Source organism: Crinia signifera, chromosome 9 (genome assembly GCF_055691185.1).
Source record: "Crinia signifera chromosome 9, ASM5569118v1, whole genome shotgun sequence".
Taxonomy (NCBI): Eukaryota; Metazoa; Chordata; class Amphibia; order Anura; family Myobatrachidae; genus Crinia; species Crinia signifera.
The window spans coordinates 117,903,840-117,918,165 of NC_139225.1; the positions used below are offsets into that span (position 1 = coordinate 117,903,840).

The 14,326-nt window shown below is 41.6% G+C and overlaps 1 protein-coding gene across 6 annotated transcripts in view; it reads left to right on the forward strand.

Annotated features, from left to right (window-relative positions):
- LOC146035887 (kelch-like protein 13) overlaps positions 1-14,326 on the forward strand; it is a 65,908-nt gene that overhangs the window by 14,406 nt on the left and 37,176 nt on the right. The window contains exons 1-2 of one of the 6 annotated variants that reach the window (XM_083159580.1): positions 4,159-4,901; positions 5,428-5,540. The exons of 1 other annotated variant lie outside the window; for it this stretch is intronic. In XM_083159580.1, coding sequence (XP_083015706.1) covers positions 5,443-5,540 — 98 coding nt within the window. In that variant the 5' untranslated portion in view covers positions 4,159-4,901; positions 5,428-5,442. Of the gene's footprint in view, positions 1-4,158; positions 4,902-5,144; positions 5,541-14,326 lie in introns of those variants that run through there. 4 more of the 6 variants (XM_083159582.1, XM_083159583.1, XM_083159585.1 and 1 more) reach the window with 4 other exon arrangements.

Below are 14,326 nucleotides of genomic sequence, written 5' to 3' on the forward strand. Positions count from 1 at the left end.
TAAAGTGGAAACTTTTTAGGATGAGCGAAGTTTTATACTAGTATCTCACTGTAACTAACTTGTATGACCTGTTTGCAAACCAAAATAAAGGAGAACATGGTTTCTATAATTATGCTCCTTATCACACAAAAGTAGATGGTTATGTCACAAGCAGGGCTTGACAAATGTCGTTAAAATCTAGGAGCCAGGATGAAAGTGTAGGAGCCAGGAAAACTAAAGAGGGACAGTGCGTGCCAAAATCCCCTGCATGCGTGAGAATGGATGTTTAGCATAAGCAGAGGAAATCATTCGATGGTTGCTGAACATCGAATGATTTCTACAGCGCTCGCACATCTGAGACACCTCTCTGGTGTCTCACATCTACGCGCACCGTGTGCAGGAAGTGGGCAGGCAGCTGACATCTGCCCCCGCGCCACCAGACCATTTCCATGGGAATGCCCTTGAAACGCTGGGCGTTCCCATGTGCTCTGCCCCCCCCCCCCCCGCCCGCACTGCTAGGAGCCAGCGGGGCAGCAAACAGGCAGTTCGCCATGCCCGCTCCAGGCATCTGTACATGCGCATATGCTAGAAATGAAATCAGAATAACCCCCCATTATACCATGCTTTAGTTCCTGCTAGCTATTTTCAGATCAGTCAGGGGTGTAGCAACAAGAATAAATATATATGATACAGCACTAGGGTTTTTTCTGAAAAGAATTTATTACAATATCGTAATATACTTAATGAAAAATAAATATTAAAGATAATTTTATCATAAATACATTTTTATATGAGAATTCCCATGGAATAATTCTAAAAATAATGTAAAAAATCAATAACTAATATATTGATGAGTAAGGTTTTCCAGCTAGCATTCAGTGTTATAGAGAATTTTTGCATCCCGATCAACACCGGTGGGTATATAATTACCATATAATATGAAAATGTCCTTGTTTGGAAAGGAAGTCCCGGTGATTTCCCAGTGGTGGATTCCCAGATATCACACAATAGTGAGGTGGTATAGTGGTGCAGTCTTTAAGGTATGGCAAATACCTGGCTTGGTGGCTGCAGTTGTTTTTGGGATCCAAGATGGTGGTATGAAAACTGGTTCGGATGTCATCTGATCTCCAACGGTTTTTAATTGAAGAAGGTGTGCGATGGAATACTCTCCAATGGTGTGCTGGAACAGGAATGCAATGGCTCAACGCGTTTCGCCGTGCACAAATGCTAAACCCTTCGGTGGTGGAAGTCTGAGGTCTAGCGGAAGCTTTTGGGGGGGGGTTAGATAAAAGGGACAGTGGACTCACCAGGAGACCATGCAGGGGACGGGAGGGCGCAGCCTCTGGGGATGAAACTGGAGAGTGGGTGGCAGCCGGCGCCAGCTCCCCCTGGCTGGGAATTGTACATAGTTGATGAGGTGTGTAGGAAGCGGGAGACACGGCGTGAAGGCAACACGGGGACCTGGTGTGCAGGCGGCGGGGATTCGGCAGCAGGTATAGGGTGCTACAGTATATACAATTACAGGTTGAGTACCCCGTATCCAAAATGTTCGGGACCAGGAGAATTTTGGATAATGGATTATTCTGTATTTTGGAATATTTTAATATTTAGTATCTTGCATTTATGCTGTATAAACACATGAAATGCACACAAATATATTTTATTTGTTCAAAAAACAAGGTTTTAAAACATGAAACAAAGTTTGTGTACTATCTCAGATATTGAATTTGAATGCCAAACAATCACTTTCTTGTACATATATAGTGCCAGTTACATATCATGTCCTCAGCAGTGCTGTTACAAATGTCCCCAGTGAGTTTTTAGCAACAAAAATAAATAAATAAATTTCACTTTCTGTAATGTATGGTTTTCGGAACAATTCAGATAACGGATATTCGGATACGGGATACTCATCTGTATTACTTTTTCTGAACATTAAAAATAGGGATGCTGGAATAAGCATGTGAAAACACACACAAAAATATATAATGTACTGTAAACATATAATATAGTTTTTTTTAAAACCTCCCCACTAATCTCTTATTAATAATAACTTTTCAAATGTTTATTTAAAAAAGTGTTTATACTCTTACATGCTCGGAAACTACGAAAAAGGTGAGGTTTTTTTTTTGAACTTCACGAAACGTTCAACATACAATCAAATTGTGTAACTGAACACAGTGCCCAGAGTTATTTCCCCCTCTTCATTGTTCTTTAGTGTGAGTCTTTTTTTACAACCTTGTATCAAATATTTAGGGCTGATGGCTTTTTTGGTTGCTTTTAGATTATGCATTTGTGAATGGCACTATTGGGCTGATTGAGCTTTCATATGGTCTCCTCTAGGTGGTGCTTTACACTGCTTGAAGCAACTGCTGTCTTAATTGCATGTCTAGCTTGGTGTAAAGGCTGTTAGTAATGATGCTTTTCTGTAGCATGTATGGATTACCTGTGCTAACTGCATGATTTACATACTTTTTAAATATATTCAAATGACCCGACACCCACTCCCTAATTTAGTTTAGGTTTTCTATACACATGTGTCTATAATAGAAGGTGTGTGTGTGTGTGTGTGTGTGTGTGTGTATATATATATGTGTATGTATGTGTAATATTCAACATTTACTTGCTTACCGGCAATTGGAACTCCTAATTTATGAATCATTAGCATAACCTTTTGTTTTCCTGCGATTACCGGTATGCAGCTGCAGTGTACTTTAGATCCTCCAGTAACAGGCTAGCTTTTATTACATTCTATAATACCTGGGGAGAACTGGATTGTGTGTACTCTATTTCCTCTCTGATCTGATCACTTGCCCTTTGACTGTAGAAGAATTATGCACGTCTGTATTGGAAACACACAGCTTTCACATCTATATGTCAACTATTGGGGCACCTTTTCATGTTTCAACCCTTTCCATTGAACATTTAGAACAGCAATGTGTAGTCCTTGTTACAGGACAGCTTCCTCTATGGATTTGTCCCTTTGGTGTGCAGGGCAGGAGTATATCCGTTATCAACCCTCAAGTTTTCCCAATACGCCAGGTTCAGAGGATTTCTGTGAAAGCAGATTGGGGCAATTACTGACTACACCACACTTGATCTGTTGGTGGTACTTGACTGGAGTGCAGAAAGGACTCCGGTATCCAGTGTCCGGTCCACATCACCTATATTTGTGTTGGGTGTGGATTATTATATAAACAGTCAAAACGCCGACACATGAAAAGGTCAACATCGTTTTTCACATCTTGATCATGTTGATGCCTGTCAACATGTCAAGCGTTCTCTATTGTAGTTGACGTGGAAGATAGTGTGAAAAATGGAAAAAAAAACCTGAAAACTTGCATCTATTTTTTTTTTTTAAATGGGTAGACTGTTTGACCATGTCGACCTATGGACTACCTACACACTGCCGATTTATCAGCCAGAACCTGCCTGCACCTATCCATCGCTGATTTTCAGCAGGAAGTTCTTAATAGCAGATGTGTATAATGACCTGGGGGCATTCTGGTACTTTTGACAAATAGTTGCTATGACCGTGCTTCTTTCTGTTTCACACTGTGGCTTTAATATATGTATACATTCAGGGAAACATTCCCCTCCTTTTTTAAATAACGATTAATATTGGAAGTCACCGAAGATTTCCATGAGCTGCATGGAGGCAGTCTGCCCACAGCCACGTGGATATTGCATGCTCAGTGAATCCTCTGTGACTCCTAATAACAGCCCCATGATATACTGTAGAGTGGGAAGTCCATTGTCCTTTAGTGCACATGCTCGGAGACCAAAATCATTTCCCAAGCTTTAATATGGAACTATATTAAAACTGCTACTGAATATCCAAGAAATTCTATGAAAATCCCATGTAAATTGGCTCATTTACATTTTTTTTATGTGTCTGAGTCACTCATGTTAATTTGTTCTTATGACTGCGATATTAGTGTAGGTGCCTGAGAGCAGCCGGCAAGATTATTACAGTTTTTTTTTTTATTTTTTTTTTTTAAATTAGTTTATTTATTTTAACTTTAACCATAACATGCCCAGCACATTCATATTGACAAATATACTACCTAGATTAATGGTTATTTGAATGGAGTTCCCGTTTATTAGAGCTGGAAGACCTGCCTATTCATAAAATCACAGCAGATGTCTTCACTACCTTTAATATAACGAAATATTATAAACGTCTCGGTGAAGACGGCTTGCAGCGCAGAACAGGCACGAGAGCTAATGTAATTAATCTGGGGGTCTTTTGTTTGCCGATTAGCTGGCACACACCGTCCCTTCCTGATGAAGTCTGAACTGCTGTTTATCCGCTGCTACTGGTTTTAACATCTACTGTTACTCGGCAGCCTCTGGAGGTCAGCAAACAGCGCAGAGACCTGCAGAGTGGCCCCCGTATGGACACCTGCACGCCTGGCTTCCCTGTCAGTACTTTAGGCAATTCCTGATCTGTACAGGAGGAGGGGTGAGCATTCAATTAGATTGTTGATAACGTCCCTACAAGGACTGCTATTAGGAGCACGCTTCTCTACTGCAGGAGACAGAGATATCCCAGAATCCGACAGCATGTTAGCCATAGAAGATTCTGCTTTTTCAGCATATGGCAAAAGACTAGGGAAATGAGAGCCATCACAGCTGTACACTATGCAGAAATGTACAGCCCTTCATCTTTGCATGTTTCCGTCCCAATGAAGGATTAAATGGACTGCTATTTTTTTTTCGTTGTTGTCTTCTTCCCCCTTCATTATGGCACTCTTGCATTGTTTGACCAGAGCTAGCTCCAGAGGAAGACAGGCTGCTGAATTTAGCCACTGATCACTCAACTAGCCCTGGCCTAAGGCTATGCTGAGAATTATATCCCATTTGTATTGTTGCAGCTCAAAGGAAGATTGTTCAGAGGATGACAAGTGTATTCTGAGTAGGTATGTTTTGTTTTATGCAAATCCCCCTTCTCCCACCCTCTGTACCGGATAAGGCATCCAGCTAAAGCTTTTATGTGCTTAATAAAAGTGCTGCAGTGGTCCTAAGCAGAAATCCATTAGAAATCCGATTATTATTTGCATGTGATAATTGTAGCTGCACAGAAATAACGCTGCATTGTACTGCTGTGTGCAGTGCAGTTTTTCTGTTTTTTTTTTTTTTTCTCCTGCTTTCCCATTCTCCCCTCTCCCTACTATCCACTGCAGTCAACGCTTCCCTAACGAGGTGGCACTATTGTTGAGGTAGAACGATAGACTCATCATATCGCTTTAGGGGACAGGAGGATTTAAAAGGCGATGCCTGGCAACCCTATTTTACAGATTGGAAGCATCGGTTTGAGGGCATTGGCAGAGTCATTTGCTTGTGTGCAGATCAGCAGCAGCAGCAGCAGCCCCTGCGATGTCAGTGTGTGGGATGGAAGTCCTAGTTGGTAGTCTGTTATGGAAACGCTGTTTACTGTTATTGTAGTACCGTGCTGACAACATGCCATTGAAATGGAAAACCAGCTCTCCTGCTATCTGGAAATTCCCCGTTCCCGTGCTTAAAACCTCCAGGTCATCGCTACTTTCTCCAGCATACATGTAAGTGAGAGACATAAGGAAACCTAAGGCGGGCTTTCATTCATGAGAATACCCTCTATGCTAAAAGGCACCGCTAGCATTTTGAAGATTAAAGTTCCAGATAAAAATGTAGCAAACTGCAGATATTTGAGAGAAAACAAATCCCACTTGTGCATTTATTTTTTTTACCCTTTAAATGTGTGATCAAATCTCTATTGCTATTGTGTATACACTTAAATCTTGCCTATATGTTTGCCTATGCTATTGGGTATTCTACATTGAAAACAGGTCCAGCCTTAACAATAGTGGTCTTTGTAAGTTTCCCTGAACAACAGCTCTTGGTGTTTCAGTCTGTGTAAGGTGGACGCTATAATGCATTTCTGTTTATGGGTTTTGTGTGTTTTTGGCAAACCATAACTTCTAATGTTTGACCAACGATGTGTCCAGTTTGTGTCCTGTGCCAATAAAGCTTCATAAATCATGTTGACTCATGATTTAGAAGACGTGGTGAGGCTGGCGGATCCTATACCTCCATACATGTGTGTGTAATGCATAGCATGTGTGTGTATGTAGTTTATACATGACAAAAGTGTGCTTCCGGTTGCAGTCTATACCCATTGTACCCTGTAAAACCGAAAAGTTTGGGCTAATTGCTAAAATATGTCAATTTATTTTATTTATTTTTTTTAATACGCAAACTCATTTGCTAATTTGTGTTATTGATCTTTTTTATGACTGGCTCTTCTACCATTATGAGATACAAAGGACATGGTTATCATTAGCTAGAGTCCTTTTTCTACAGTGACATTAAAGCAACCACGTTCTTGATCTCATGTGTCTAAAGCTTCTGCCAGCCTCTCTTATGCCTCCTCCATTTCTCCATCTCCCCTCTCCGTGGACTTCCTGACTTAGCTTTGGGCCCTTTCATGATGAGGACCTTCACCACCGCACTAGGACAAAAGGAAGAAAATTGCCTCATTTTTATTGTCCTTCCCATCTGAAATGGTCAATGACTTTTTCAAGAAACCACTGTGTGCTTTATAAAATACCCTTAAAGATTTACATCATCAAGGACTCCTGAAATTGTTATGGCAACAGGAATCAGTTTAAGGTGCCTGTAACAGGGGTTAACATGGATGCTATACAGGGTTCTTTGTATACCTTCTGCACAGAAAGGCTTCTTTCTAGCATGGATTCTTTGCTGTCATATTGTCCATAACAAATAAACCTTTTCATAAAATGTAAGCAGATGGCCTGCACTGGGGGTTATTATTTAACCCTTTAAGTGCTGTCTGCCTGCCTATTTGATACTCAGGGCCTCAAGTCAACTATTAAATGTATCCGATATAAAATATTTGCTGCCTGGCACAGGTGATGCAGTTACTGTACTTGTGTAGTGCACAGCTGCCAACTGTGTCACCGAGCACTAATGCTGTTCTTTCCCTGAAAGGGCTCGACAGCTTTATGCTAAAAAAATATATAAGTTCCCCTGGTACTTGTGAGTTATCCGGGCGTCCGATTTTTTGATTGTATGCCTTAAGTTAAGGCATACAATCAGATGCGATGCGATGCGATATCGCATCGCATCGCATCGCATCGCATGCGACCATCGGATGCGATGACCCGATTTTTCCATAGGAATCAATGTTAAAATGATTCTTATGGAAAAAGGGGTCCTTTTCATACCCCTACTATCCAAGTGGGCATGGAGTTGGATATAAACCTGTGGCGAGCGTAGCGAGCCACCGAGCCCGAAGCGTGGCGAGCGAAGCGAGCCCCGCGAGGGGACGGTATTCCGTGTCCCCTCGCGGGGCTCGCTACGCTCGCCACGCTTCGGGCTCGGTGGCTCGCTACGCTCGCCACAGGTTTATATCCAACTCCATGCCCACTTGGATAGTAGGGGTATGAAAAGGACCCTTTTTCCCATTGAATTCCATGTTAAAATGGACTCAGTCCATTTTAACATTGATTCCTATGGAAAAATCGGGTCATCGCATCGCATCGCATCCGATGGTCGCATGCGATGCGATGCGATGTCCCGATCCGACCCGATTTAAAAATCGGACGCCCCCGGATAACTCACAAGTACCGTTCCCCTTATAAATAGTGTATCTGAGCATACAGCCAGGTATATAGCCTTTTTGTGTTTTTTTTTTTTTTTTTTTTTATAAAGTCCAGTCCAGGACCCACGATTTGAGGCCTGCTATGGTTTTAACCCTTTGAGTGCCAAATCTCTGTGAGAAATGTGCAAAATATCCACTAAAAATGCCAGCGTTGCTCACCTTTGTTATATAAATTCAAACAAAAAAATGTGTGTTAAAAAAAAAGAGAAAAAAGAGATGTTAGATTTCCTGTATTAGGTAAACCTTACAGATCATTATGACGAATACAAATGTTTGCCTGGCAGTTTAAACACCTGTTTTGACACATGAACTTGGCACTCAAAGGGTTAGTGGCACTAGCAACAAACAAGGCTGTTTGACAGTGTGCAAGACATCACCATTTGTGTGACGTGGATGTAATAACACAAATGTCCAGGGGTAACGGTTATATACTGTTTCCTTATGCCGGCTTGTTACCTGTACACTATAGTAGGAAGAAACTGGGATGGTGGAAGTGGAGTTTGTATTTTTGACAAAGGAGAGAATTATTCATGTTGTAAAAATTGCCATCCTCATAATTGGCTCCACTTCATACCAAGTTGCAATGTACACTTCACTGGTGCTGTATAATTACTATTGAACATGAATAGTCCTTTAACAACACTATTCTAGGCTTATGTTTAAGGATCCAAGTCAGTGTCTTTTGTCTTTGTGACTGTTTATTAGAGGATTTCTGTGACACAAACCTCCCAACAATGTACATGATGCCTTTCATGTTTTTCAGCGTCCATGACCTGATTTTTTTTTTTTTTTTGTGAAGCGTTCCGGCTTGGGGCCATGTACATTTATAATATCTCTTTCTGTCCTGGTTATGACCCAGTTTAATTTCTCTGAATTGTGAGCACTGTTCTTGGCTGAGAAGCCTTTACTTTAATCACAAGAATAAGTTAGTACCAGTCTCTCATAAGGTGCGTACACACGGGGCAATATGATCGCTGGCAATATATTGCTAGCAATATATTGCTCAGCAATATTATTGCTCCGTGTCCCGTTTTCATCTGCGACCAGAGATGGTCGCAGATGAAAATTTAAACACTGCTGGGTGAAGAGGCAGGGGATGTCGCTGGTCGGAGGAGCATGTTCAGCTATTTATCGCTGGTGCACACTCCAATAACTGGCAAAATGGTCGCTCAGCGACCATATTCCCAGCGATTTCAGCCCCTATCGCCCCCGAGTGTACACAGCATTAAAGTAGAAGTTTCTAGCGGCTGTGTGTGTGTGTGTGTGTGTGTGTTTGTTTGTAAGCAGCTGATGGTAGGCAGTGTCCTTGTATCTGGCATTAGGTGTGTGTGTGTGTGTGTGTGTGTGTGTGTGTGTGTGTATATCGGATTGTTAGATGCCACACTGGGGGAAAAAACGTTTCAGAATGATTTAAAAAAAAAAAAAAAAAAAGAACCATTACATGTAATTTTGTCTTCTAACATATAAAAACAAAGTTGCAATAACAGCATTAATAAGGCAGAGAGATACATTGTGACTGATGCTTCTTCTCATTGGACAACAATCAGCAACTTATTAAATACCTTTTTGATTGTTACAGTTGTACTGTGTCATAGAAGGGCCCAATGCAGCTGGTTTTCCTGGGCTCCTCCACCAAATACCAAGGGGCGAATAAGCCGGAGTGCCTGCATTTCTTCTGCCTTTTTTAACGATGATTTAACCAAACTGGCACAGCTACAAGGGGAGATATGGGGAGAGGGAGTTTTACGGAAAACTGCTCTTTAGTGGTAGTGTAGTATATCTGTTACAACCCATATCATGTTCTACCTTGTTATTTAATGAAATATACAACAGGGAAAATAAAACCCACTGATTATTAGCCTTTATTTGCAGTACAGAAAAAATGCAGATGATGGACATGGTTAATAAACATTTGTGCATCAGCAGTTCTAATACTCTGATAAGCAGCAGGGTGGCAGAAGCCAAAGGGCCAGGAGCAGTTGCAGGCAATGGGTAGTAGGTGATGGTATAAGTGAAGGAAGGAAAAGCACATGAGGAAACAGCTTTTTGCTTGTGAGAGCTAAAGGGTTGGGTCAGACAGAAAAGAACTAAAGGGGTTGGTCAGACAGAAAAGAACTAAAGGGGTGGGTCAGGCAGATGACCCAGGGAGCAGAGAGAGTGAGTGGGACATTTTCCTTGGCTTTCCATCATTCCTGGGATCCCGGGTGACCTCCCGTCGGTCAGTAGACCGATGTCGTAATTAAACGCCTGACTGTCTAGATCCCGAATTACAGTGGCTCTTCTTCCACGTGGGGGTCCAGGACACCTATAGAGGGAGAATAAAACCAGTGGCAAGCCACTGAGCCTGCAATGGTCTTCTCTGCGCTCACCCCACTGAGTACCAACAGTCAGGATCCCAATGTCTGACTACTGACATCCGGGAGATCAGACCACACCCGATTTCTGAGAGCACCAGATAGTCTGGCACGCCCACACACTGGAAGATTGGCAATTGCATTTGGCTTTCTCCATTTGTAAATTTCTCACTGTAGAATGTCTTTACATTGTTTGGAAATTGCCTTTTATAATCTGTTTCAGACTGGTGAGCATCAGAAATTGCATCCTGGAGAGATCTCTTATAGCTGGGACTATCCTTGGCATGTTTACATAAACCTGATCTGCCCCTAATTCTGCTGTTCTATAGTGGTGGTAGCACTTCATTATTCTAGATTCCGTAAGTGCATCGATTTATGTAGCACCTAGCCCAAATACCTTCTTTAAAAGTGTGTAAGCAGTAAGAAAGTACTTATTTACACGTGGCTCCTTAATGTTGTCTTATGGAATGTTGATTATTTATCTCATTAAATGGATTAATGATAACTAGATGACAGCTAATTATGTCCTGGTATGTGTAACAGGTTTGTAAGAAATTTACTAGAAGTGCCTTTAGTCTAATTATTGAGCACTCCATGGATTATATTTGTGCATGGTGTTGATTTTACAATGCAGCAGCAAAGATTTGGTGATTTATTTGATCCCACTCCCCAAACGTATACTTAACGGATTGGTTACTAGATGTCCCCAAGGTATAGGTGTGCCTTTTAAGGCAGCAACCAATTATATACAGTGCATCTGGAAAGTATTCACAGTGCGTCACATTTTCCACATTTTGTCATGTTACTGCTTTATTCCTAAATGGAATAAATATATTTTTGCCTCCCAAATTCTACACACAATACCCCCATAATGACAACGGGGGAAAAAGGGTTTTGGGAGATTTTTGTTAATTTTATTAAAAAATAATAAAATAAGAAATTTACATGTACATAAGTATTCAGTCTTTTTATTCAATACTTTAGTTGATGCACCTTTGGCAGCAATTACAGTCTCAAGTCTTTTTAAATGATACCAAAAGCTTGGCACACCTCTCTTTGGGCAGTTTCGGCCATTCTTCTTTGCAACACCTCCCAAGTTCCATCAGGTTGGATGGTAAGCGTCAGTCTCCAGAGATGTCTAATTGCATTCAAGTCTGGGCTCTGGCTGGGCCACTCAAGGACATTCACAGAGTTGTCCTGAAGCCACTGCTTTGATATCTTGGCTGTGTGCTTAGGGTCGCTGTCCTTCTGAACGATTAACAGTCACCCCAGTCTAAGGTTAAGAGCGCTCTGGAGCAGGTTTTCATCCAAGATGTCTCTGTACATTGCTGCATTCATCTTTCCCTCTATCTGGACTAGTCTCCTAGTTCCTGTCGCTGAAAAACATCCCCACAGCATGATTCTGCCACCACCATGCCACTGTAGGGGTGGTACTGGCTTGTTGATTCGCATTGGTGCATTTTGACAAAGACCATGCAGGCTGCCATGTGCTTTTTACCAAGGAGTGGCTTCTGTCTGGTCACTCTATCATACAGGCCTGATTGGTGGATTGCTTCAGAGATGGTTGTCCTCTTGGGAGGTTCACCTCTCTCCACAGAAGAGTGCTGTAGCTCTGACAGAGTGACCATTGGGATCTTGGTCACCTTCCTGACTAGGGCCCTTCTTCACCGTCCGCTTAGTTTTAGATGGCCGGCCAGCTCGAGGGAGAGTCCTGGTGGTTCTAAACTTCTTTCATTTACGGATGATGGAGGCCACTGTGCCCATTGGGACCTTCAAAGCAGCAGATATTTTTCTGTACTCTTCCCCAGATTGGTACCTAATAATCCTATCTCGGAGGTCTACAATATGTCATTATAGGGGAGAAAAAATAATTTATTCCGTTTTGGTATAAGGCTGTAACATAACAATGTGGGGAAAAGTGAAGCGCAGTGAATACTTTCCTGATGCACTGTTAATGCTATACAGCCTGTAATATTGTCCATTTACCAATTTCAGAAGCTTTTTTTTATTATCTTGACCCTTGAACCAGATGAGCAAATCCCAAAGTTCTGCCTATTAATGTGCTGTTTACTGCTATTTCTGCTGGTCTTGCCCCACACCATGTAAAGATATTTGCTCACCTTTTATGGTTTTAGAGGCCATTATATCTCCAGCATCAATGACAGGAGGAGAGGTCGACATCCATCAGTTACCTCAAGAGTGCAGAACATATCACTTGTCCCCTGTCGTCTAGAGAACTGTTTTGACAAGGCACTGTGGGAAGCTAGGTTACTGCGAGCTATAAATGTAGTCACACCGTGCGTGTGTGTGTGTGTGTGTGTGTGTTCTCACTGCACAACCTACCCCGGAGAAATCTGCATCGTTTATAAGGGATTCTCATGAAAATATGAACATCAGGGGTGATCATTAGAGCAATTCCAGTCATTTCTCTGCATTTTTTTTTTTTTAGCACCAAATTGATGGTGATTAAGTGTTAAATCCTGGGTAGCGCTCCATGACCAATGACTTTTCACCGTTCGTTTTTGCTACTCAAGGAGCCAGCAATAAGAAATGCCTCTTATGTGTTAATGGGTGCCCAAATAAACAACGATTGAATTGTGCCATTTTGCGGTTCATGGTGGTATCTCTGGAGGGAAAACCATTGCAATGCCCCCTAGAGCGTAAACCATAAAAGTCAACACAGGTGTGAGATGTTGACAATAATCTTTTCGTGTGCTCTATTTTGCTCAGTTTCTCACACCCAATGATTTTTTGCTTCCTCGATGTTCTCGTCATTGTTCACTAATTGAAAACAACAATATGGACAGGCTTTTAGTCATCTGCATATAAAAAAAATTAAATATTTTTTACTTCTCTCAATATCAAGACTAATATAATGGAAATAAGGTAATTTAACAGCCGTAACTAACCTAGATGATCTGGTTAAGAGGAAATAACGTATAACATTAACGTTGATTCTGTTACCATAAAAAGTTTAAAGTTTGAGTGTTCATATTTTTAGATATTCCCTGAATTTTCATGTTTTCTAGTAAAGTTATATCATGCTTATTACCACTTGGTGATGTTACTTTATATTACACTGTGCCTAGGTTACGCAAATTTACATATTTTAACCAAATGTGTGTAGCTGTATCCCCAGGATGTCACCACCCTGCAATACAGTTCTGAATTAGCATTTTATTCATAATTTATTAATTTTGTGAACGTACGTTTACCCCTTTCAGATCACAAACGCGGGACAGACCTGGGACGTGATCCCAAGTCTGGTGCATTCACATTAAATCCTTATAACCCAGGTTGAATTGCCAGGTTGCTGGACCCGCATTCTATGTTTTGATGCTGTCACACCACATCTCGACCCAGGGGTTATCAAGGATTGCACAAGAGCATTTTGTTTTGTATTTTATATGGATTTTATTGTGGGGGGGGGCTGCATTTGAGCTGTTTGCTGCTCACTGCGGCACATGGGGCAGTGGGGCGGCAGCACTGAGGTGTGACGCTGCTGTCTCCTCCATAGAACTGAACGGAACCCAGGTAGCTCATCCCAGGTGACCTGTTCACTCTCCAGCGGGTCGGATTGCCGGGTTGCTTAACTTGGTATATTCGACATGGCCCATTCACACTGCATGCTGACCCCACAACAACTCAAGATCGAGTTATCTGTGTGGTGCAAAAGGGGTTTTATCCACAATAGTGGTGGGAGTTGTATGCTAGTTTATCACTGTGAAAAGGTGATTCAGTTACTGGTGGAATTGCTATTAATACTGATTTAAAATGATGCTTTTTTTATAGTTGATACATGTTCCTGTTCACAGCTTAGCACTTGCCAAATGCCAGTACGTCTGAAGTTCCTCATGTTTCATACTGTTCCCATGTTATGTATTTCCTTCAGGAGTTATGTAAAGAGGAGACATTTAGGCAAGCTTGGCTCATTTGGAGATTTTTCTGGCAAGCGTCAAAAACAAAAATTCTGGGAAACACCACGTGTATCATTCCTACTTTGTCTATATGCTTTCTGCTGCCAACATCAGACTTAGTCAAGTCTCCATATGTGCCAGTTCTCTGACATTGCTTGTAACACTGCTCTGTGTTAGTCACCAGCTCCAATAACAAGCAGCAGTGTTATGAAAGCATGACTGCAGGTGGTCCTTTAAGATCAAACGTGATATTGGAGCATGGAGTTCCATTCGCAGGTCACCTTTTTGCTTTGTGGTAAAACGCAGGTGCTAATTTGTGCAGAATGTTGAACTTCCGCTGAAGATACGGTAAACATTGTGGAGTGAGGCAGGATGGGCCAGCACTTTACCTTATAGGAAGGTGTTGTGTTTTG